Source organism: Pristiophorus japonicus, chromosome 6 (genome assembly GCF_044704955.1).
Source record: "Pristiophorus japonicus isolate sPriJap1 chromosome 6, sPriJap1.hap1, whole genome shotgun sequence".
Taxonomy (NCBI): Eukaryota; Metazoa; Chordata; class Chondrichthyes; family Pristiophoridae; genus Pristiophorus; species Pristiophorus japonicus.
In genome coordinates this window covers 38,895,198-38,921,907 of record NC_091982.1, presented here as the reverse complement: position 1 = coordinate 38,921,907, position 26,710 = coordinate 38,895,198, and the positions used below count along the sequence as shown (strand labels likewise).

The following is a 26,710-nucleotide window of genomic DNA, read 5'->3' as shown; positions in this document are numbered from 1 at the left end:
CAACCGTTGCTTTATGATCAATACCACTGTTGCTTATGTATAGTAATACAGGATAGGGATAAGTAGCATTGCATTTTAATATCTTAATAATGATCAGACTGGAACCTTTAAAATTTTGAATGACTTTTATCCAGTTAAATTATTACCCAGGAGATTAAACTGCTCCTGGATGTCGATCAAGCCCACCATTTTGGATGAGTTTGGTCAAAAAGATAAACTTTGTGAATGCTTTTGAATGTTAAAGTAGTGGAGGGATAGAAGGACTTAGTGAGAGAATGAGAGTACGTAGGGTCAAGGCAGATGAAGGTTCTGATACCAATGGTGGAGCAAATGGAGGGTGCAGTGCACAAAAGTCCAGAATCAAAAGATTAAAGACTGGAGGGATTTTAAGACCAGGACTTTATTTAAATTAAACATGTTTGGAGTTAAGAACAAAGAGGTCACCAAGGACAAGAGTGATAGGTAAGTGTGGCTTAGTGCAAGACAGGATACAGGCGATGTAGTTGTGAACATAGAGTTTAGGGAAGGCAGAATGTAGAAGGTTGCCAAGGAGGACACTGGGAAAATTGAGCCTAGAAGTGAACGAAGTATAAATAAAGGTTTTGATAGTGGTAAATGTGAGGCAAGGACATAGGCTGGTCATATTGAGGAGGTGGAAATTAATTCACTAGATGATGGATAGGTACTGGGGTTTGATAGTGGTAGGGGCAAGGTAAGGACATAGGCTGGTCATATTGAGGAGGAGGAGGAGGAAATTAATGCACTAGATGATGAATAGGTACTGGGGTTTGATAGTGGTAGGGGTGAGGTAAGGACATAGGCTGGTCATATTGAGGAGGAGGAGGAAATTAATGCACTAGATGATAGATAGGTACTTGGGTTTGAAGCTCATTTCTGCAAAGAGGATGCCAATGTTTTGCATGGCCTGGTTCAGCTTGGAAAATGGCCAGGGAGGCGGTTGGAGGAGTAGTAAGGGAGTGGAGTTCATCGTGGGAGCCAAATACAATAGCTTTGGCTCTCCCCAAGATATCTGGAATTTTTTTTCACTTACTCACAACTTGATGTAGGCATATAAGGGCCGAAATTCAGCCTCCCGAAAATGCCTCTTACTGCTGGAAAGCGGCGGCCACGCGGCGGGGTAGAATGGCCGCCGCTCGGGAAATTCTCCTAGGTGCTTTTCCCGCCAGTTCCCACTTCCGCACCACTGCTGCCGACCCCTCCTAAGTGTGTCATCAAAGCGTGCGCCACCGATCTCTCGCATCTCAAGCTAAATTCAAGGGAAAAAATCTTCAGACGCCGAGCGGTGCACCCAACAGTTTTTTCTGTCGGTGCACTGTGCTTGCAGTGTGTGCAACATGGCTGTGCGGCGGGCATTCAAGGGGAGGGCGCACTGCCGTGGCTGGCATTTTTTTTTTTTGTTGGCCGACTGCTAGGTCAGCTGGACAAATATGCCCCCAGGTTCGGCTGGGCCGCCAACAAGCAGCCTGGCACTCCCTTTTGGGTGCCAGGCCGCTGGCCCAGCCGAAACCCTTCCTGGTGGCACAGTGGACCTAACTAAAATAATCGCAGAGCTCGCAGCGGCTCTGCGCTTTAAGTGAAGGGGAGCGACGTGGTGACACACAAGTGTCACGACGTCACCAGCGCTATGCTGATGACTGACAGTGGTGGAGACTCTGTCCCGCCTCCACTTCCGTCCCTCTTGTGACCAATCTTCTGCTCTCCGCTCCACTTCCGACCCCATTATGACTGACTTACGGTCGCTCTGAAAAAAATGACAGCTGAATTTCGCGCACCTCACCCACACAACAAAAGCGGTAGGTGCGACCCGTTTTGGGCAACGGTGAATTTCAGCCCCATAGTCTGACAGCACTGAGCTGGTTCTGGCCTTAAGGGATGTGGCATGAGAGGTATAGCTGGGCACCATCAACATATATATGGAAGCTAGCAGATATTACCAATGTTTTTCTGGTCAGAGAGGTTAACTACTGGTCGATGAATAACCAAAACAGGAACATTAGATTCTGAAAGTAACATTTTCAAAGCAAGGTAAAAATAAAGGAACAGAAAATGGAATGTCACTGACTAGAAACATCCCTGGTTCAGTTCCTCATCTATACTGAATAAGTACTATCAGCGGGACCAGCAAGTCCCTGGGCTAAAAAGGAGAAGTCAGCTGGGGATCCCACTGCTGATCGAACTATGACTCCTGCTCATAAGTGAGAAAGAAAAGAGAGAGAGAGAGAAAATATGTATGTGCGAGACAACACAAATTCAAGATAAAGAAAGATGAATAGTGAAGAAAATTGGAAACATTTCAAAAACAAATCTAAATGGCAAGACCACCAGCGTAAATGACCACCTACCCTGAACCACTACCACCTACAATTGCCACTTTCTTCCCAGCAGGAACATCAAATGATACTCCATCGAGGACTTTTTGGCCATCAATATATTCAAAGTAAACATCGTCAAAAGTGATCGTAGATTTCTCAGGAGTAACCTTAAGTACTGGAGCCATTTCTACTTCCTAAAAAAGACCAACAAAAAAAACAAAGTTACGTTACTGAGCTACGAGCCACATCCAGTTTAAAAAAGAATCATAAGGTGACGCTTATTAGGTTTGCCACCTAGAAATTAATTGTGATGGTTTTGGACACTTCAAACCTTCAGTTTTTATAGAAAGATTTTCAATAACACATACATATATGCACAAATATTAAGTTCTGGGCTGTTAGCCAGAACTTAAGAGTCCTGCATCATTGGCTTTCAAGAACTGCACCACCTTACCTTGATCTTTGTGTCAACGCTTAGCAAGGTAAACAAAGTGTTCATGTCTATTAGCGCCTGCCGTGTCTCTCTATATACGGTGCCCAGAAAATTTAGGGGAAGAGACAATTGGAAAAGTAGCCCATTTACCATCACCAGGTCTCCTACTGTTAGCGTACCTACAAAAGAATGGAATGTTACAATAGATTTCTATATAGATTTAAATTCAATTCAACTTGAGAAAGACAAACAAAAAAGTTTGAACATTATCTTTTTAAAATTTAGGAACGTTTGCATTATCCAGTTTAAAGTGCTGAATTTAATTTAAAAATTTTTAACTTAGTGGGAGTCTATTAATCTGAATTCATCAATTATTGTTTTGTTAATTCTCAGCTAGCCTACTAAATTGAGCACTTTTACTTAGTGGTGTGGCCCGCTCACCATCTGGGCAAGGGAAGGGTGGATGGGGAAGGTAAAATACAGACCTTCCCCATCAGGAAGATCTATCCCACCAAAAACTATACGTTGAGCACAAAATGCAGCTTTAGCAGGTCCCCCCCACCCCCCATTCTTGGGACGTGGGCATCGCTGTCATTCTGGCATGTATTGCCCATCCCTAGCTGCTCTCAAGAAGGTGGTGGGCCTTCTTCTTGAATGTGGTGAAGGTGTTCCCACAGAACTGTTAGGTAGGGAGTTCCAGGATTTAATCCAGCGACAATCAAAGTACGGCAATATATGTCCAAATTGGGATGGTGTGTGACTTGGAGGTGATGGCATTCCCATGCATCCGCTGCCCTTGTCCTTCAAGGTGGTGGAAGTTGCAGGTTTGGGAAGCACTGCCAAAGAAGCTGTGACATGTTGCTGCAGTGCATCCTGTAGATAGTACACAATGCAGCCATGGTACGTTGGTAGTGAATGTTTAAGCTAGTGAATGAGGTGCCAATCAAACAGATTACTTATCCTGGATGGTGTTGAGCTTCTTGGGTGTATTTTTTAAATTATTCGTTCCAGGATGTGTGTTATTTATTTATTATTCGTTCCTGGGATGTGGGTGTTGCTGGCAAGGCCAGCATTTATTGCCCATCCCTAATTGCCCTCGAGAAGGTGGTGGTGAGCAGCTTACTTAAATCACTGCAGTCCTTGTGGTGAAGGTACTCCCACAGTGCTGTGAGGGAGGGAGTTCCAAGATTTTGATCCAGCGACAAGGAAGGAACTGCGCTATATTTCCAAGTCAGGTTCATAGGTAACTTGGAGGGGAACTTGCAGGTGATGGTGCTTCCATGCACCTGCTGCCCTTGTCCTTCTAGGTGCTGGAGGTCACGGGTTTGGGAGGTGCTGCCGAAGAAGCCGTGGCGAGTTGCTGCAGTGCATCTTATAGATGGAACACACTGCACCCATGGTGCACCGGTGGTGGAGGAAGTGAAGGTTGAAGGTGGTGGGAGTGGTGCCAATCAAGCAGGCTGCTTTATCCTGGATGGTGTCAAGTTTCTTGAGTGTTGCTAGAGCTACACTCATCCAGGTAAATGGAGCGTATACCATCACACTTCTGACTTGTGCCTTGTAGATGGTGGAAAGGCTTTGGGGAGTCAGGAGGTTAGACCTGCCTCTGACCTGCTCTTGTAGCCATAGTATTTATGTGGCTGGTTCAGTTAAGTCTCTGGTCTATGGTGACCCCCAGGATGTTGATGGTGGGGGATCCAGCAATGGTAATACCATTGAATTTCAAGGGGCGGTGTTAGACTCTCGCTTGTTGGAGATAGTCATTGCCTGGCACTTGTATGGCGTGAAAGTTACTTGACACTTATCAACCCAAGCCTGAATGTTGTCCAGGCATGCAGGTATGGACTGTTCCATTATCTGAGGAGTTGAGAATGGCACTGAACACTGTGCCGTCATCAGCGAGCATCTACATCTCTGATCTTATGATGGAGGGAAGGTCATTGATGAAGCAGCTGAAGATGGTTGGGCCTAGGACACGGCCCTGAGGAACTCCTGCAGCGATGTCCTATGGCTGTGATGATTGACCTCCAACCACCACAACCATCTTCCTTTGTGCTAGTGGAGAGTTTACCCCCCGATTCCCATTGACTTCAGTTTTACTAGGGCTCCTTGATGCCACACTCGGTCAAATGCTGCCTTGATGTCAAGGGCAGTCACTCTCACCTCACCTCTGTGATTCTGTTCTTTTGTCCATGTTTGGATCAAGGCTGTAATGAGGTCTGAAGCAGGGTGGTCCTGGTGGAACCCAAACTGAGCAGGTTATTGGTGAGTAAGTGAGCTTGATAGCACAGTCGATGACACCTTCCATCACTTTGCTGATGATTGAGTAGACTAATGTGGTGGTAATTGGCCGGATTGGATTTGTCCTGCTCTTTACCTGGGCAGTTTTCCACATCGTCAGATAGATGCCAGTGTTGTAGCTGTACTGGAACAGCTTGGCTAGAGACTCGGCTAGTTTTAAAAAAAATATTCGTTCACAGGATGTGAGCATCGCCAGCAAGGCCGGCATTTATTGCCCATCCCTGATTGCCCTAGAGAAGGCTGTGGTGATCCGCCATTTCACAGGGCAGTTCAGAGTCAAACACATTGCTGTTGGTCTGGAGTCACATGTAGGCCAGACCAGGTAAGGACGGCAAATTTCCTTCCCTAAAGGACATTAGTGAACCAAATGGGTTTTTACAACAATCATGGTCACCATTACTGATACTAGCTTTTTAAATTCCAGATTTATTTAATTAACTGAAATTCCCCAGCTGCCATGGTGGGATTTGAACTCCGGATCATTCGTTCAGGCCTCTGGATTACTAGTCCAGTGACATAACCACTATGCTACCGTACCTGCATCTGGACCACCCTTACTAAAGGATACAAATATGCAGATAGCAAGGCAGTGAAAGGAGAGAAAATAGTGGTCAGATCTCCAATTCAAAATACTGCACTTTTTTTTAATGCCATATGGCTAAACTGTAACAGCTAATGTTTTAACTATATGATAAATTCAAAATTTGGCACTTTAATGCACATCAATATACTATTATACTAATATTTTATTCGATTATACCAATTTTTTCTGCACATCATTTGGATCAGTTAAAAAAAGACAAGACCAGCTTGTCAAAGACAAAGTGAATGATTACAGCCCAACACTGCAATCTTGTACAAAAGATTTGACATGATCCCTTTTCAAACTCTTGTTACTGAAATGAACCAGTCACCATATTGAGTATGAGCAAAGAGACATGCTCAGGAATTTTTGCATTGAGCAAATCCTTGATGCTGTGCCCAATTAGTAGATACGAGTTCACTAGATTTTCAGAACAATTGCAGGTTCATTCCTGCTCATGCAGCTAATCTTTTTTCTGGATTGGACGATAATGAAATACAGTAAATCTAAAAATTTATTATTTAATTAATTCTATTTTCCAGAATTGATAAAGGGGATAATGGGAGGGGAGGAGGGAAGCATTGTCATAGCATTCTGAAATAATCGACCCCATATGATTCATGAAATAAAGAAATTCTTCTGCTTGTTAAGAGCAATCGAATTGCCTCACTTGCTTGCAACCTGCTGGATACTCATGTCCTACCACATTGGGTCTTATGCCTGTAGGACAGCCACTCTACTGACACGCACACAATTCGGCCAGTGAGTCACTATTCCTCGAGAAGCACAGAACAGCATCTTTCCAGGTCCTTAATGGACATCTAAGCTCCTACAAACAGAGCCACAGGATGGATTTTGGGCAGCTATCGCCCGAGACCCAATACAGTGGGTTTTCCAACAGGCTGTCAGTCAATGAGTTATACAAATTGTATCTTATAGCAGAAAGTACGATTACTACTCAAAAAATATAAACCAATAGTGGGAAGGGAAGAATGTTGCATTAAAGGATACCCCACCCAAAAGTGGAGGCTATAAAGCTTTAAACATATTCGCCAGTTTAATTGCAGTACCTGCCAGGATTCCTTGACTTGCAAGCAACATGATCCCCGTCAGACCAAGGCTAAAGATAATATTCTGACCAAAGTTCAGCACTGCAAGGCTCGAGGTAGTTTTCAGAGATGCATTTTCATAACTCTTCAAGTACCCATCATATTTCTCTGCTTCATACTTCTCGTTGTTGAAATACTGTAATAGGAATTTAAACTATGGTACTCTTTTTTTTTAAAACAATCGAGAACTGGTTTTGCATAATAAAAATTTACCGTTCAAAATTTAGAGCAAATAAGATACACATTACAAAGCGCATACATTTCTGGGCCCCAAATTTCCCCAGCCGCTTAGAGCGGTGTAGTTAGCTGCGGTGCACCGACTTTCTGGGGGAGAAAAAGCGCCCAAAATTTACCTTTGAATTTGGCCGCTCCCTCATCGTCACGCTGCAGAGCCTGGGGGGGGCGGGGGGCGGCGGAGCTTCGGCTGTGCTTGCTCAGCGTGGCGGCGGGGCTTGGGCCCAGCGTGTTGTGCAGTGCCGGCAGGGGCACACATGACTGTTTGAGCTTGTGCGCATGCGCAGTGTAACAGGAAGCTTGGCAATCGGCCAATTAAAGTGAGAGCGTTCTCAGAATCATTGGTTATGGAGCATATATAAAGGTGAGGTCTGAATGTTGATTTGTGTGTGGCTGAGCGAATGGAAAGGAGTGCTGGATAGATGTAAGAGAGGTGTAAGTGTGATCTTTGTACATTACCTGCGTTTGAGTACAATAGACGAATGGCGCAAGAGTGTGCAAGACGAACTAAGAATTTCCTCCGCGAGGAAGTGGAGAAATTAGTGACTAATTGAGGAGAAATGGCTGGAGCTGGATATCAGTAAGAGTGGTCCGTCAAAGGTCTCACCCAAGGAAATGAGAAAAAGATGGAACCTCGTTGCCGAAGAATTCTCCGCTGTGGTCAACACCGCAAGATCTGGAAGCCAGTGCAAGAAGAAATGGTAGGACGTTGGTCAAGTAGTGAGTGTAAGTAATATCTTCATCTTTAAATTGAATTGCAGTGGAAAATGTGAGCATCTGTATGTGTCCCACCCATCAGAAGCGCACTATGTTTGACAATTAATATTTTCATCTTTGCAGAAAAAATTGATCCACAGCAAGAGGGAGAGAACTAGAACAGGAGGAGGTCTGCCAAATCTGCACCAACTGACACCCCTGGAACAGAGGGTTGCTGCCTTTCTGACTTGCACCGGCAGAAAAAGAATCAGCTCTGCACAAGCAAGGGTGAGGGGGAGTCATTAAAATGCATAGTTGCCCTTCAAATCAACTTGCTGACTGGCCTGCTACATGTGAGACTACTCATGCCACCTATCCTGCCCCCTCCTGTGCTGCTAACCATTTGAATGGTCTGTTGTCTTTTGCAGAAGACGATGACACTCCTCAAGATCCTAAGGACACAGATGCATGCGCTCCAGACCAAGGCGGGTGGGGGGGCAGGAGGGGTCCATGGAAATGTGTGCTCAGGAGAATGCTGACTGCGATATCGATCAGGACATATCACAGGGAATCACACTGCCAGAACCCTCCATGAGCTCCTCGGCAACCTTCCATGGGTTCACACCTTCCGAGGTCGCGGGTCCGAGTGACGGTCGGGAAATGCATCTTGGGACAACCAGTGCCCCACCGTTCCAGCCTGCGCCTTGCACTGCGGTGCCACTAGGCAGACCCACGGCGAGGGGAAGGAGAAGTCGACCAGTCTCTCCTAAGAGGCAGCCCTCAGCAGAGGTTAATCAGGTTGTTTCATTTGGTGAGGAGACCAATGCCCTCACAAGATCACTCGTGGCGACCGCCAGTGGGGTGCGTGATGAGGTCACGACACTGTCGGGTGAAATCTCTGCACAAAGACGGGAAGTGAGGGCGGGCATTTCAGAGGGTGTGCAGACGATGGCAGATGTCATGAGGGAGCTGGCTTCTGCAATAAGGGCATAAAGGCCGGAGACTCAAATGTCACTCCCACTTCACTCCACGCACCGGCCACCGGTCAGATCCTAGCCAGGTCCCCAACCCCCCCACCACTATCACCGACCCTATGAAGAAGTGCACTTTCCGCGAGATGTAGATAAGGGATGGGTGCAGACTTTATTTCCTGTTGTTGTTGTTGGTGTCGTTGAAGTGCACTGTAATATTTACAATAAAAGAATATTTTGCATCACAACTGAATCATCCTCCATTAGGACCACGGAGCAACGTTTAGGGTCAACTGTAAAAAGTAAAATCCCTCACCACTTCAGTCATGCGTGCCTGCCGCCCCTAGCCCTGGCGGGAGGGCTAGCCGGTACATTCTCCAGTCGGCAAGGTAGGACTGCTCTATTTTCAGTAGCTAATTTATCTTTGATTTATTTGTGATGATGTTATGCAGCTGTTGTGCTGAAGATGTTGTAATGTTGTGAAGGTCTTTAGTGCTTTGGAATCCTGTAACTCACCTTTCCTTCACCTTCACCACCCCCCCCACCGCCCACCACCCAATCTCTGGCTACCTGCGCTGATTTCTTAAATGTAGGTAAGGTTTTTCTGTGCCTACAAAAGTGGCCACATACACTGGACTAAGTTAGATTGGAGTAACTTTCAGCTGGCCAAATTTGCTTCTATGGCCAGAAGAGGCATAAGTGGCTTGTCACGCCCCCTTTTGGAGAGAGCAAACTAAACTAGAAAAAAACCTAACTAACTGACTTACACTGGAGCAAGTTAAATGGGGAAATTTGCAATTTTTTTAAGTTATTCCAAAAAAAGCTACTTACTTCAAAAAAAAAGGGGCAATTCTTGGGGAAATTTTGGCCCCTCAAGTGTAATTATATGAAGGATTTGCTTCAGAATGTAGTGCCTCTTCCCAGTGATATATACTCTTAAATTATTTCCACCTTATCCACCATTTCCTGCTCTGTTCGCCTGAAGGAATTGGCTCCTTGCCAGGCTATATTTCCATGGATGCTAGACAGCCTCTGTTAGTTCTCCAAAGTGACCATTTTTCATGTGTGCGTCAGCAGGCTATTTAACTGCAGGGAGCATCACAGCCAAGACCAATTTTGTTGTCATCTAACGCCCACCTTCAACAGAGTTCACTGGATTACAAACAGGAGCAGAAATCCTGGCTCATGTTCTCCTTCGCAACTGAGGCAAATTGTTCCCTTCCTACCAGTGCTCCAGCTGAGTCTAACAAACTTAAAACAGACCTGAGACAAAACCTGGTAATTCTTTAATCTATCATTAACTTAACCAGTTAAACCATTGAGGAACCCTTTACTCATGTTCATTATGTGCCCCACCATACACCATTTGCCAGCTGAAAGTGCAGGCAGACAGCTTAGTCTCAGGCCTCAAACTAACTCTCTAACTGGCTCCTACAGAGGTGTAGGACAGTGCCCACTTAGCTACCCTCCCAGAGGTGCATTATCATGTCTAAAATAGAGAGGTATGTGGTGTGGTAAAGACGACCTACTTCATTTCTACCAGTGAACCTTGTTCAGAGAGAAAGCTCAACTGTCTAAGATGCAGGTCTCTGCCGATGCTATATCAACATTTGGCCAAAGATAGCTTGCAGCAGGGCTGGCATTTCCATCCATCAGTCTGGCAACAAACTAACACTGATAATGAGACTGCCACCAAATTCAACCCTGCGAGTTAGCTCTTGCATCCCAACCAGTCATTGATTCGGTAGCAACTGTAACAACCACATTTACCACAACTGCATTGTCGCAACACGGTTAAGACGGTCCAAAATTAGATACTAAACTTTGAAATACCTAATCTAAATAGCTCACAGTTCATAAGGGAACCAAATGAAATGCAAAACACAATGCGTACGGTGTAGCTTATGCTACAGAAAATGGTGTAAATTATTTTACGATACTTCTGCAGTACTGAGAACTGTAATTTGAAAAGAGGGGAGGAACAGAGTGTAACAATCTATATTGTATAATCTTAAAACTGGATTAAAAAAATTACTTTTGATACAAGACCGCCAAGAATCTAATAAATGTACAAAATTCAGCGCACCGTACCTTCACAGTCTCATAATTCAGGAGTGAGTCTATTGCAGCATTGCCTGCATCATTATCAGCTTTGTTCATTTCGATCCTGAATCGAGTCCTGCAAATGAGAAGTGACATTGATGTCGTAAGTCGCCACAGAAAGACACTGGTATGCATGAAGAAAACTGTGAAAATGAACAAATGTAACATTTCTACAGTACCTCCACTGTGTGATGCCAATAGTAAAAGCCGAATACCCAGCCAAAGTCCCCAGGGTTATTAATGCATACTGTCCACCACATTTATAATACTGTAAGAAATAAACATCAAAGTGAAAACTTTGCAGCTCAGAATTTAGAATCTGCAGTAGTCAAAAATGTTAGCATGCGCTGCATTTATGATTAAAAACTACCAACTTTGGGCCAGTGCAGATTTGTGTATGTGAACATGAATCATGTATCCAACATCAACCTTGATTTGGTCCGCTGTGGTTATGAATAAAGTCTTATTAGACACTCGGCCCTATTTCAATGTTAATTATAGATAGCGAAAGAAACGCTCAATAAATTGCACGCCTAGCTTTTAAAAAAAAAACATGGACTGGAAAAACAGATTAATGGGTAAGACGGTAGATGAGCAATGGCAAATATTTAAGAACATAAGAAATAGGAGCAGGATTAGGCCATTTGGCCCATCGAGCCTGTTCCGCCATTCAATAAGATCATGGCTGATCTGATCATGGACTCAGCTCCACTTCCCTGCCCGCTCCCCATAACACTTTATTCCCTTATCGCTCAAAGATCTGTCTATCTCCGCCCTAAATATATACAATGACCCAGCCTCCACAGCTCTCTTAGGCAGAGAATTCCATAGATTTACAACCCTCAGAGAAGAAATTCCTCCTCATCTCAGTTTTAAATGGGCAGCCCCTTATTCTGAGACTATGTCCCCTAATTTTAGTTTCCCCTATGAGTGGAAATATCCTCTCTGCATCCACCTTGTCGAGGCCCCTCATTATCTTATATGTTTCGATAAGATCACCTCTCATTCTTCTGAACTCCAATGTGTATAGGCCCAACTTACTCAACCTATCTTCATAAGTCAACCCCCTCATCTCCAGAAGCAACCTAGAGTTGGCTAAAGTGGACTGGGAAAATAGATTTAAGCATGGGACGGTTGAAGAGCAGTGGCAGACATTTAAGAAGATATTTCCTAACACATAACAAAAATATATACCAATGAGAAGAAAAGACTGCAAGAGACCATCCGTGGCTAACTAAGGAAATAGAGGATGGTATCAAATTGAAAACAAGGTCATACAATGTGGCCAAAACTTGTGGGAGGCCAGAGGATTGGAAAAATTTTAAAAGCCAGCAAAGAACAACTAAAAACATGATAAAGCGGGCAGATAGATTATGAGAGTAAACTAGCATGAAATATAAAAAGATAGTAAGAATTTCTACAGGTACATAAAAAGGAAAAGAATGGCTAAAGTAAATGTTGGTCCCCTGGAGGATGAGACTGGGGAATTAATAATGGAGAACAGGGAAATGGCAGAGACGTTGAACAAATATTTTATATCGGTCTTCACGGTAGAAGACACTTAAAAACATCCCAAAAGAAGATAATCAGAAGGCTATTGGGAAGGCGGAACTTAACACAATCACTATCACTAATGAAGTAGTACTCGGTAAAATAATGGGACTAAAGGCGGACAAGTCCCCTGGACCTGATGGCTTACATCCCAAGGTCTTAAAAGAGGTGGCTGCAGAGATAATGGATGCATTGGTTGAAATCTACCAAAATTCCCTGGATTCTGGAAAGATCCCAGTGGATTTGAAACCAGCAAATGTAATGCCCATATTTAAGAAAGGAGACAGACAGCAGGCAACTATAGATCAGTTAGTCTAACATCAGTCATTGGGAAAATGCTGGAGTTCATTATTAAGGAAGTGGTAACAGGACATTTAGAAAATCATAATACAGTTAAGTAGAGTCAACATGGTTTTATGAAAGGGAAATCATGTTTGACAAATTGAGGATGTAACGAGCAGGGTGGATAAGGGGGAACCAGTAAATGCCGTGTATTTGCATTTCCTGAAGGCATTTGATAAGGTGCCACATAAAAGGTTAAGAGCTCACAAAGTTGGGGGTAATATATTAGCATGGATAGATGATTGGCTAACAGAAAACAGAGTTGGGATAAATGGGTAATTTTCAGGTTGGCAAACTAACTAGTGGGATGTCACGGGGATCAGTACTGGGGCCTCAACTATTTACAATCTATGTTAATGACCTGGATGAAGGGACCAAGTGTAATGTAACCAAATTTGCTGATGATACAAAGATTGGTGGAAAAGCAAGTTGTGAGGAGGACGCAAAGAATCTGCAAAGGATATAGACAGGCTAAGTGAATGGGCAAAAATGTGGCAGATGGGATATAATGTGGGAAAATATGAGGTTATGCACTTTGGTAGGAAAAATAAAAAAGCAACTTATTATTGTAAATGGGGAGAGATTACAAAATGCTGTGGTACAGACGGATCTGGGGGTCCTTGTACATGAAACACAAAATGTTAGCATTCAGATACAGCAAATAATTAGGAAGGCAAATGGAATGTTGGCCTTAATTGCAAGGGGGAATGGAGTATAAAAGTAGGGAAGTCCTTCGACAACTGTGCAGGGTGTTGGTGAGACTACACCTGGAGTACTTTGTACAGTTCTGGTCTCCTTATTTAAGGAGGGATAAGGAGGCAGTTCAGAGAAGGTTCACGAGGTTGATTCCTGAAATGAAAGGGTTGGCTTATGAAGAAAGGTTGAGCAGGTTGGTCCTATACTCAGTTTAGAAGAATGAGAGGGGATCTTATTGAAACATAAGATTATGAAGGGTCTTGACTGGGTAGATGCAGAGAGTTTGTTTCCCCTCGTGGGAGAATCTTGAACTCGGGGGCATAATTTCAAAATAAGGGGTCGCCCATTTAAAACTGAGATGAGGAGGAATTTCTTCTCTCAGTGGGTTGTAAATCTGTGGAATTCTCTGCCCCAGAGATCTGCGGAGGCTGGGTCATTGAATATATTTAAGCCGGATATGGACAGATTTTTGAGCGATAAGGGAATAAAGGGTTATGGCGAGCGGGCAGGGAAGTGGAGCTGAGCCCATGATCAGATCAGTCATGATCTTAATGAATGGCGGAGCAGGTTCGAGGGGTCAAATGGCCTACTTCTGCTCCTATTTCTTATGTTCTTATAAAAGTAATCACATTCAAGTTTCCTCAAATTTACCAAATATTGTACAGCATGTGTCAACAGAAATGGATGGTGGTGTACGGCATTGGTGTAATGTGTAATTGGGAGTGTGAAGGCTCAAGCCTGCAACTCCTTATGTGATGAATTTCAAACTTTGACCAACATCTACACCTGGGAAGAAAAGGAAGTCACTGGAGACCATCCTTACATGTCAGCCAATAATAGCCAGTCTAACCACCTCCACCCTTGGTTCTTTATTACATTCTTGGCCTCACTATCTTTTCTGATAGCAAATCCCCATTTGTAAGCCTGGTTCAAAAAGCCTGGTTCCTCGTTTATGCTTAACATTTTTGCTATCAACTCTTTAATTGTCCAAGATTAGAATATTGCTCCCATACCGGGACACAACTGTCCTAAAAATGTTCTTGCATTCTTGGAGAGGATCCAGAAAAGGCTATTTTTTTAAGCTAGGAAATCGCTCTCAAACTTCTAGCCAATTCCTCTCTCTTCATTCGAAACTTTATCACCTATTTTAATCAATACTGCTATTGTCAATTTCCTGGGCTTTTCTCTCATTCTTTAAAAGCTCTAAATATGCTTTCCTCTCCTCTTTCTCCCCCTTACATTACTGTATTAAAATGAAGAAACATCACATTCTACTTTAACTCATTCTTTGCTCAGACCTCAAGACTACAGAATTCCTTACCTCACTCAATCTTTCCTTCCTCCTATAATCTTCTGGTCTCTAAAATTCAATCTCATCATATATTCTCCACTACTTACTGATTTACCTCGTCTTCAACCCTGGTAGCACCTGACTACGGAGCCTGACTCTTATACTTTTGATTAAGGAAACAAAGGTTTACAGCAATATCAACAGAAGACCCAGAAGATTTTCTGTTCACCCTCTTGCCTGAAGGTAGTAAACAATAGCTGAGGATGGAAAGAAAATTGACTAACAGAATATTTTCTCATCTTCCCCACCAAAGAGATTTCTGCTCTACAATTCAGTTGTATATTAATGGCTGAATATCCCATGGACCATTGTATCTACCAAAAGCAGCTGAAACAAATACATTACTTACCAAAATGCCACTGACAAGCAGTACTTCAAACATGGTGGGACCCAGATTAAATACCAAGGCACTCAGCACAAAACTGATTCCTCTTGTCCCTCTGTCTATGGCTTTTGAGAGTGCGCCTGTCTGCCTGCTGAGGTGGAAACCTAAATCTAAATTGTGCAGGTGGAGAAAGACGTTTTTGGCTATTCGCCTGATCGAACTTTGAGCTACTTTGCCAAAGACAGCATTCCTGAGCTCATTGAAGGCAGCTGCACAAACCCTCGAAACACCATCTGTAAAGGAATTTTACAAGATTCAAATTGTCTTTCTAAACCATGCTTCGCATTTCAAAGCTACTTTCTACATTAAGAAAATTAAAATGTTATCAAATTACAGCACGGAACAAAGTTATGATTTAAGTTATATGCCTTTGGTTCACATACATTGCATTTCACATTTTAGTAAAAATACAGCACAACCATTATTTTCCTGATGGCTCAGCTAATCCAGTGAATGCTGAGCCATACAGACTAGGAGAATCCTAAATTTCATCAACTTATAAATTAGCTGATCTCAGTTGGGCTGTGAGGAGGGCATTACAAATGGCCTCAGCACTGCTGGCTTTGGGAGTGGAGAGAAAAAAAAATATTGGAATAGATTTCTGCTCTTGATTGTTATCCTGTGAGAAGTGCATGTGGATGTTGACTAAGGATAGGATACATCTCTTATGAAACATCCTGTTACTGGAATATCACACATGAATAATGGCTACTTAGGCAAGGTATTGGAGGGCAACAGGCATCTGAGTAACTATATTGCAGCGAGAGATCAAGGATCTCAGAATAGGATAGATAAAATCAGTGAGAAAAAGAAACAATGACAAATGCTAAACGTTCAGTCAAAACAAAGGCATAATTGGCACAAAAGACATCTGGTCAAGACTTTTTCTGGTTCTATGAAAAATATGATCCATCACCAGAGCAAAGTGAAACCTGTAGAATGACCTGCTTCTGTGCTGTACATTCGATGGAATTATATCAACAACCACAACTTTTATTTATATAGCGCCTTTAACGTAGTAAAACATCCCACGGTGCTTTGACACTGAACCACGAGGAGAAATAAGGGCAGATGACTAAAAGCTTGGTCACAGAGGTAGGTTTTAAAGAGCGTCTTAAATGAGGAAGGAGAGGTAGAGAGGCGGAGAGATTTAGAGGGGGAAATTCAGAGCTTAGGGCCATGGCAGCTGAAGGCATGGCCACCAATGGTTGAGCAATTAAAATCAGGGATACACGAGGCCAGAATTGGAGGAGCGCAGATATCTCGGGGGTTGTGGGACTGGAGGAGATTACAGAGTTAGGGAGGGGTGTATGTAATGCTACAGTAGCTTCATGCCAGGTGCTGTACATGCATTCTGTTTATTCCAATTGTCCGTGTTATTATTACCCAGTTTGTAATCCATTTCTGTCTATGTCCATTTGATACAGAGGAAAAAGTTGCAGGGCTCTGGGGAAAGAGCAGGGGAGTGGGACTGATGGATAGCTCTTTCAAAGAGCTGGTACAGGCACGATGGACCAAATGGCCTCCTTCTGTGCGTAATGATGACACCATTAGGGTTTCCATTGCAACAGCTAAACAAGCAATGAGTCATCATGATGAAGTGGACTGAGGATCCATTCTTTCGATTTACCATATTTACCTGTTTGAGAGCACATTTTAAACTTTAAATCTATGTTCTTTCAGACTCCCAGATTCCTGCCATATATATATCTCGCTTTATTTTCTTAGAATAGAAACACTGATTTACATTATGTATTCTGATATAATAATCTGCAAATTCACAACAGTAACAACCTCATGCACATTACAATATAAATTTATGCAAAGGGAAAAAAAATCCCTGCAATTCTTTTGTCAGCAATGTTTGCTACTCAGTGCAACATGCACTGGCTGCAAGAAAGTCAGCAGTGTCAAGCAAATTAAAATATTTTACTTACAGCCAATAAGGACAGTCGTTGCCATGGTGATGACTGTACTTGTTGCATCATTCAGGTTCAAAACATTACCTGACATTTGGTTGAGTTCATCTACTGCATACTTAAACATGAAGGGAACCATTATATTCATGAGCTGCAAAGACACAAGAACAAACATTGCGAAAGGTTGAACACTATACCTAGCGAATAATTTGACTGATTTACAGCTTCCTGAATAAAGCTCCTGGGGGGCACTTTCAAATGTCAAGTCCTTGGTGCTGTAAAAAGTTGGCAGTAAAGATTTAATTCACTGCAACATCCAATAGCTGGCAGCTGATGCTGGTATTATCATTGCTTCACTGTATTTACATGTCTGCTTTTAACAACAAAGAACCTGACAGCAGCAGCTTCTGCAATATGTATCAAAGAACAATGATGCACCTCACAGTCGTCCTGTTTTAATAAAAGAAAACACATTCATAAAATTACAATACAGGTTTGTATTATTTTACTTTGTTAAAGTAAAAAAACAAAGCTCACTTCTCATCAAACTAATATTGCAGCTTGATGCAGGTACCTACTGGTCTTTTTTGGAAATCAGGCCAAAAATGGTAACCGTCACCATCCCAACACATTACAGGCCTCTGCTGATGCCATTCCATATCTAGTCACTACTGGATGCATAAGGGCAATATTAGGTTGACCTGGGACTCTCACATTTCCACAAACTGCCTTCAGACTCCCTCCAACATCTCAGGAATCAGAAACAAGAGAGAAAAGACCCAAAAGAGGCAAGAATAAAAGAGAGAAATTATGTGTTTAATTAACCCTCCCTCAGTTTGCCTGACTTCAGGAAATCAAAATTGCAGGTGTGGATTTAAAATTTTTTTTTTTATTTTTTTTTAAAAAGTATACATATTCATCAATTCTGTAATTGTGCCAGAACAAATTAAACCTTGGGAGGGCTGTGGAGGAAAGAAAATAATTCCATGTAATCACATTGTGTGATGGGAGTTGCCACAAGCACAGGTGTCTGACTCATTTACTTGCTATGTTTACCATCCACTTCTTTTGATAGGATTTTATGAACAAAGCATAAAGCACGACTTAAAAAGTAAAACAAAAAATCATTACTCTTGGGATGTAGAATTATTGGAAAATGTTGCTGACTGGGATTTTCCCAGGCAATCTAGGAATTATTAGTTGTCTCAGATCCCTAGAAAAGTAATTTTAAATTTTTTCCCCCCCACATATTCCTGGTCAAGTTTGCGCTAGTTAATTGAATCACTGAGTCGGCAACATTACTTAAAAGCACTTCCTGCTGAGCAGCACTTGTTGGCAACCTGGGCCGTCATATTCCCTCCAACTTCTCAGGGAATCAAACAATAGAGAAATGACCCAAAATGAGGCAAGAATAAATAGGAGATAAATTATGCATTTAAGTGGAAGCTAGAGAAATACAGGAGGGAGAAAGGAATAGAAGGATAGGGTGAGATGAAGTACAGTGGAAGGCGGCTTGATCGGCATAGATCTACTGGAATAGTCCATTTCAGTGCTGTAAAATTCTATGTAAATAAATATATATCCCAAACAAAAAGCCAAATATGGAGAAAGATTAGAAAAATAAATCAAAAATAGTGGAAAACTGTAGTCGCAGCACATCCTGGAAGCTTCAAGCTAGGATAATTCTTCCATCCAACCCACGGAGAACTCCATGAAGCAACAGTATTCATCATCTTTTATTAATGACCACAGTCCCAAACAATGCCTTGCTCAAGGACCACTCTCTGAAATGTTCCAACACACTTCACTACAGTGATGCAATACAAGTCGGTACCCGCAGTTCCAAATGTGGCACATTCCTAATTTTAAACATGACTACCCTGGTAGTCGTCATGTTTAAAATTTTCCTTTATGTGGTATTGCCTGGCAGCAGCTGAGTAAAGGGCAGGCAATAAAGCATAAAAAGAAAATGAAAACCATATTGAAGTAATAGTTTTCATTTAATGGATTCCGTTCAGTTGTCAAATGCAGTCTGAGACAGCTCTCCCTCACATTGCTGGACATGAAATAAAAGAGGAAGCAGCACGCACCAAAGATTGGTCAACATCGTACGACTGCTCAATGGAATGGATGATCAGCAGCAAGAGTGCTGAGGGCTAACAGGTGAAGAGGACTGAAACCAAGAATAATCTCTAAAAAATCTAAAGGTTACCACTGCCTTAAACTGATCATTGGGAACTTGATGAAGCCATTCAGGCAGTTACATTTTTGGGTTGGCTATCCGATCCAAATGATGAAATTTATCTCTAGCTAATGGGTTATACGGTAGTCAACTTGTTTAGTCGAACAATTAACATTAGAAAACATACTGTGCGTATAGGTTGCCAAACGCGTACTTAAAACAAAATTACACACGAGAGCAAGCTTCCATAGAAACAGATAAGGAAAATTATGTCATGTGCTGAAATCATGCGAGACAAGTGTGTTTTTATATAGATGTCAAGTTAAAAACAACACACACTGCATCAGGATGATACTAAAAATAAGTTTAAAAAACTACACATCATCAATTCAGGTTAGCGTTTAAAATTAAGATCACTGCAGAGCTTGTAATAAAAAAATCCATACATGTGTAAAACAGAGAATGCCACACTGTGCTGTATAATGCGATTTATTCCAGGAGGATAGAAGACCAAATTGCTTAGGGGCAATGCTGTCATGTTGCTATTATGTAAATTACATTCCCAAATGAATAAAGCTAGTATTTCAGGGCACAGGGTATACAGTTAATTTCATAATTACATTTGATAACTGTAAAAAAAATACTGGCATGATTTGACGGCATCTTTAATGAGAAACATTTTGTGTGTTTTACCAAGGCACGGAAAGAGGTTTCAGCAATAACTGGACAGACTGCAGATTTTAGTTAGAACTCCTACTTTGATCAAGACAAGCTTTACAAATTCAGTACACTACTATCTTCTGATAATTAAAAATTAGAAACTTTGGAACCAAGTTTCGAACCGCGCAGTCCCGACCTGGACGCCCGTTTTTCGCGCCACAAAGTGCGCCTAAACAAAAACTCCGTATTCTCCACCTCCCTGCAGGTCCTCTGGCACTAGGCGCAGCGCAGCAGGAGCTGTAGGGGGCGGAGCTAGGTCCCTGCGCTGAAATCAGTGCCGGGACCTCTGCACATGCGCGCTACAGTGGGCACGCAAGTGCAGTAGCTCCAGGCGCCCGAAACTGTGTGGGAGGGGCCCGAAGCACGCAGCCCCTAGACCTGGCCCAATGGCCTCACTGGGGCTGCGTGAATAAGGCTCCTCCCACGGCCACCTCCTGCTTCCTCCCGACCCGACTCGACTCCCGCTTTAGTGAGAAGGAGGAATTGAAGGATATCCTTATTCGGCGGGAAATTGTGTTAGAGAAATTGATGGGATTGAAGGCTGATAAATCCCCGGGGCCCTGATAGTCTGCATCCCACAGTACTTAAGGAAGTGGCCCTAGAAATAGTGGATGCATTGGTGATCATTTTCCAACAGTCTATCGACTCTGGATCAGTTCCTATGGACTGGAGGGTAGCTAATGTAACACCACTTTTTTAAAAAAAAGGAGGGAGAGAAAACGGGTAATTATAGACCGGTTAGTCTGACATCAGTCGTGGGGAAAATGCTGGAATCAATTATTAAAGATGAAATAACAGCGCATTTGGAAAGCAGTGACAGGATCATTTCAAGTCAACATGGATTTATAAAAGGGAAATCATGCTTGACAAATCTTCTGGAATTAGTAGAGTGGACAAGGGAGAACCAGTGGATGTGGTGTATTTGGACTTTCAAAAGGCTTTTGACAAGGTCCCACACAAGAGATTAGTGCGCAAAATAAAAGCACATGGTACTGGGGGTAATATATTGACGTGGATAGAGAACTGGTTGGCAGACAGGAAGCAGAGAGTCGGGATAAACTGGTCCTTTTCAGAATGGCAGACAGTGACTAGTGGGGTGCCGTAGGGCTCAGTGCTGGGACCCCAACTATTTACCAATATATATTCATGATTTAGATGAAGGAATTGAGTGTAATATATCCAAGTTTGCAGATGACACTAAACTGGGTGGCGGTATGAGCTGTGAGGAGGATGCTAAGAGGCTGCAGGGTGACTTGGACAGGTTAGGTGAGTGGGCAAATGCATGGCAGATGCAGTATAATGTGGATAAATGTGAGGTTATCCACTTTGGGGGCAAAAACACGAAGACAGATTATTATCTGAATGGCGGCAGATTAGGAAAAGAGGAGGTGCAACGAGACCTGGGTGTCATGGTACATCAGTCATTGAAAGCTGGCATGCAGGTACAGCAGGCGGTGAAGGCGGCAAATGGTATGTTGGCCTTCATAGCTAGGGGTTTTGAGTATAGGAGCAGGGAGCAGTTGTACACGACCTTGGTGAGGCCTCACTTGGAATATTGTGTTCAGTTTTGGTCTCTTAATCTGAGGAAGGACTGTTCTTGCTATTGAGGGAGTGCAGCGAAGTTTCACCAGACTGATTCCCGGGATGGCTGGACTGACATATGTGGAGAGACTGGATCAACTGGGCCTTTATTCACTGGAGTTTAGAAGGATGAGAGGGGATCTCATAGAAACTTATAAAATTCTGACAGGTCTGGACAGGTTAGATGCAGGAAGAATATTCCCGATGTTGGGAAAGTCTAGAACCAGGGGACACAGTCTAAGGATAAGGGGTAAAGACTGAGATGAGGAGAAACTTCTTCACTCAGAGAGTTGTTAACCTGTGGAATTCCCTACCGCAGAGAGTTGTTGATGCCTGTTCGTTGTATAGATTCAAGAGGGAGTTAGATATGGCCCTTACGGCTAGAGGGATCAAGGGGTATGGAGAGAAAGCAGGAAAGGGGTACTGAGGTGAATGATCAGCCATGATCTTATTGAATAGTGGTGCAGGCCCGAAGGGCTGAATGGCCTACTCCTGCACCTATTTTCTATGTTTGAAAGACATGGTCACCAATGGTTGAGCGATTATAATCAGGGCTGCTCAAGAGGACAGAATGAGAAGAGCGTAGACATCTTGAGGGGTTGTGGGGCTGAAGGAGATTACAGAGATAGGAAGGGGCGTGGCCATGGCAGGATTTAACAACAAGGATGAGAACTTTGAAATCGAAGTGTTGCTTATTAACAAGCCTCATTATGACTTTATGAACAATGGGACTAAATTCCCTCAATTTAAATCCACATAAAATACAAAAATCAAGCTTTTTCCTACACAGGATTACTAATATATGAAATCACACAAGTAAAAGATTATTCCAAAATATATACATTCACAAAAAAAGCACTTTCAAATAAAAGTTTATTGGACTGCACAATACTGCAATAAAAAGATACAAACACAGCATTTTTAAAAATTTGAACACAGATTACTGACCTTTGCCCCACCTAAAAGACCAAGAGATACAGCCACCCTGGTACGGAGATCAGGTCTATCCTTTGGCCAAACATGTGTCAACATAGCCTTGAGAATTTTTCCTGCATCAACATCTTTGAACTGAAAGATACATTTTTACAAAATTAGTATACTTTCAACCTTTAACAGATTTTTGTAAACAGCACCTGCTTATAACATCATTTGAGTATTTCTGGTTTGTAAAGGTTACTACTAAGCTGACAATGAAAATGATCTTATTTAACAGACACAGCGGGTGCCGAGTCATCTTCATGGTTTAGGATCAGACCACTAAGAATTTTACTAATACTTGGGCTCAGTAATTCCTCCAGCTAATGTTCCCAGTGGTTAAAGATTTTTCAAACAGACAGAAATGGATGGAATAAAAAGAATGTTTCAAATTCTTTCTAGTCATATCTTTAAAAAAAAAGAAACCAAATGATGAGATTCCATCTTTAAAATATTAGGATACCAATTGATGGTAGTCCTTTTTAATCATTAAAAAAAAACTTCACGGACAGCTTTGTTTAAAAAAAAAATCACATATCTAGTTTTTTTTTTACATGAAATGTTCCATATTTGCATAATGACCACTTTCCATCAGCAGGAAATGACAGAATCAGACTTATAATTTGTAATTGCAGAATATTTATGTCAGTTTAATATTTTGGACACAATTACAAATGTACACTTTCCAATCTTTAAAACAAGATTTTTAGAACTAACTTTCTCTAGCAAGAATTCTTGATGTGTTTTAAATGAGCACTAGCAGACCTTCCATGGTACTGCTCAGAATAAGCCACTTGAAGACAAAAATATGTCCCTTGCAGTCAGATTCAGGTGAATTTCACGAAGGAAGACACAAATAACCTTCCGGAAGTACGAGGGGACCGGGCGTCTAGTGAAAAGGAGGAACTGAAGGATATTCTTATTAGGCGAGAAATTGTGTTAGGGAAATTGATGGGATTGAAGGCTGATCAATCCCCGGGGCCTGATAGTCTGCATCCCAGAGTACTTAAAAGAAGTGGCCATAGAAATAGTGGATGCATTGGTGATTTCCAAGAGTCTATCGACTCTGGATCAGTTCCTATGGACTGGAGGGTAGCTAATGTGGGGAGGAGGGAAGAGAGAAAACAGGTAATTATAGACCAGTTAGGCTGACATCAGTAGTGGGGAAAATGTTGGAATCAATTATTAAAGATGAAATAGCAGCGCATTTGGAAAGAAGTGACAAGATTGGTCCAAGTCAGCGTGGATTTATGAAAGGGAAATCATGCTGGACAAATCTTCTGGAATTTTTTGAGGATGTAACTAGTAGAGTGGACAAGGGGGAATCAGTGGATGTGGTGTATTTGGACTTTCAAAAGGCTTTTGACAAAGTCCCACACAAGAGATTGGTGTGCAAAATTAAAGCACATGGTATTGGGGGTTAATGTACTGACGTGAATAGCGAACTGGTTGGCAGACAGGAAGCAGAGAGTCCTTTTCAGAATGGCAGGGAGTGACTAGTGGAGTGCCACAGGGCTCAGTGCTGGGACCCCAGCTCTTTACAATATATATTAATGATTTAGATGAAGGAATTGAGTGTAATATCTCCAAGTTTGCAGATGACACTAAATTGGGTGGCGGTGTGAGCTGTGAGGAGGACACTAAGAGGCTGCAGGATGACTTGGACAGGTTAGGTGAGTGGGCAAATGCATGGCAGATGCAGTATAATGTGGATAAGTGTGAGGTTATCCACTTTGGGGGCAAAAACACGAAGGCAGATTATCTGAATGGCGGCAGGTTAGGAAAAGGGGAGGTGCAACGAGACCTGGGTGTCATGGTTCATCAGTCATTGAAAGTTGGCATGCAGGTACAGCAGGCAGTGAAGGCGGCAAATGATATGTTGGCCTTCATAGCTAGGGGATTTGAGTATAGGAACAGGGACGTCTTACTGCGGTTGTACAGGGCCTTGGTGAGGCCTCACCTGGAATATTGTGTTCAGTTTTGGTCTCCTAATCTGAGGAAGGACGTTCTTGTTATTGAGGGAGTGCAATGAAGGTTCACCAGACTGATTCCCGGGATCGCTGGACTGACATATGAGGAGAGACTGGATCAACTGGGCCTTTATTTACTGGAGTTTAGAAGGATGAGAGGGGATCTCACAGAAACATAAGATTCTGACAGGACTGGACATGTTAGATGCGAGAAGAATGTTCCCGATGTTGGGGGAAGTTCAGAACCAGGGGACACAGTCTTAGGATAAGTGGTAGGCCATTTAGGACTGAGATGAGGAGAAATTTCTTCACTCAGAGTTGTTAACCTGTGGAATTCCCTACCGCAGAGAGTTGTTGATGCCAGTTCATTGGATATATTCAAGAGGGAGTTAGATATGGCCCTTACGGCTAAAGGAATCAAGGGATATGGAGAGAAAGCAGGAAAGGGGTATTGAGGGAATGATCAGCCATGATCTTTTGAATGGTGGTGCAGGCTCGAAGGGCCGAATGGCCTACTCCTGCACCTATTTTGTATGTATGTTTCTATGTATGATAAATATACATTAAAACTAAAATGAGACTTGGGGAGAGGGAAGGGGCATAGGACAAATGTAGGACTAATACAAAAGAAAATAAGCAAACAATAGAAAATATAAAGGGGAAGCAAAAACAATTAGAAAGGCTAAGGGAGCGCATGAAGAAAGACTGGCAAGGAATATAAAAGGAAATAGGAAAGGATTTTAAAAAAGGATAACAATTAGAGACAAAGAGATAATCTAATGGTGGATGAAAGAATGGTGGTGAGTGCTTTGTCTTGGTTTACACACAAAATGCCTTAGTGGGAATCAAAGAAGCTGAAACAATTAGATGGGATAATTATAAATAAGCAAGTACGGCTGAAAATCTTGGTGAAGCGCAACTCATAGAATGATAAAGGAAGTTAGAAAAAAATAAGTCTTTCAAATATCCTTGGACAGAAATGTTGTACCAGAGGACCAAAAGCTTACAAATGTAATGCCTCTGTTCCAGAATGAAGAAAGCAATAAACTGGATACTAGCCCAACACCCTTGGGTAAGCTTTTCAAGGCCGCTATACAGGATAAAATTAATGCTCATTTAGAAAGACATGGCCAGCCCAGATGTATAAAAGGCAAATTGCGCCTGACAAATTTAATAGTTAAAATAAAGACGTATACTGATAAAGGCAATGCAGTGGATGGTGTCTATGTGACATTTCTGAAGTAATTAAAAAGGGGATGCATGGGAAACATGTTGGTAAAATTAAGGTGCACAATATTAAATGTGGTAAAATGGAGAGTCAGTTATCCAAATGAATAAAGGGAGTGTGGTTAACCTTGAAGAACTACAAGTCACTTCAGGAGAACAGATACGATAGCAGATTGGGCAGATAGATGTTGGATGAAATTTAATGCAGCGAAACGTGAACAGTGATAAGGGGGAAAGAATAAGAGCAGAGACACTTTTGGAAGGACAAGTTGATAAAGCCAAAGAAAAAATGGCATATATGATCTGAGTTTTTATAATTAGAGAGTGTACAAAGCAAAGAGGTAAAGCTAAACTCATATAAATCATTGATTAGGCCACAGTTACAATAGTGCATCATGTTTTGGATGCCCCATTTTAGGAAGAATGTCAAGGCCATGGCGAGAGCATAAAATAGATCTACTATGAGGGCAGCAAGGATAAGAGGCTAGTTATGAGAGACTGGAGAAACTCGGAAAGAAAAGGCTTGAGATGTGCAAAATGATGAGGGGCGCTGATAAGGTAAGCAGGAGGGGGGGGGGGGGGGGGAACTATTTCCACAAATCAGTGAGTCAGTTACTAGAAGACATCATTTTGAGTTCATCATAAAAAGATGTTAGGAAAATGTTTCTTTATGCAGAGGCTTTTTCTTGAATGTGGAATGTCCTACCAGAAACAGTGGTGGAAGCAGAATTTGAACCAGCTTTATGAGGGAAGTGGATAAATAACTTAAGAAAAAGGGAGCAGGGCAGATAATGGGACCAAGTGGATGTAAAATTCTATGATTTAACACAAATTATATTTGCTAATTAACTATCAGTATTAAATCCACAAAATGAACTTTTAAAAAGAGATTAACAATAAAAATACATTGGCCCCGATTCCACGGCCCCAATGGGTGTGTACGAGGTGTACATGTGCCTGTCGGGGTCCCGCAAGTTCTGGGTTTAGGTATGCGAAGCTCATGCTCCTTAAATCCGGAACTTGCTATCTGACAGACAGACCGCACTCA

General features: G+C 42.3%; 1 protein-coding gene across 2 annotated transcripts in view; it reads right to left on the bottom strand.

Annotated features, from left to right (window-relative positions):
* The window catches only part of abcb7 (ATP-binding cassette, sub-family B (MDR/TAP), member 7), an 84,455-nt gene that overhangs the window by 30,799 nt on the left and 26,946 nt on the right, over positions 1–26,710 (bottom strand). For both annotated transcript variants that reach the window (XM_070882779.1, XM_070882780.1), the window contains exons 4-11: positions 22,439–22,558; positions 17,026–17,158; positions 15,053–15,321; positions 10,943–11,031; positions 10,752–10,839; positions 6,721–6,895; positions 2,788–2,945; positions 2,364–2,527 (exon numbers count right to left, since the gene is read on the bottom strand). In XM_070882779.1, the coding sequence (XP_070738880.1) occupies positions 2,364–2,527; positions 2,788–2,945; positions 6,721–6,895; positions 10,752–10,839; positions 10,943–11,031; positions 15,053–15,321; positions 17,026–17,158; positions 22,439–22,558 (1,196 nt within the window). The remainder of the gene's footprint in view (positions 1–2,363; positions 2,528–2,787; positions 2,946–6,720; positions 6,896–10,751; positions 10,840–10,942; positions 11,032–15,052; positions 15,322–17,025; positions 17,159–22,438; positions 22,559–26,710) is intronic.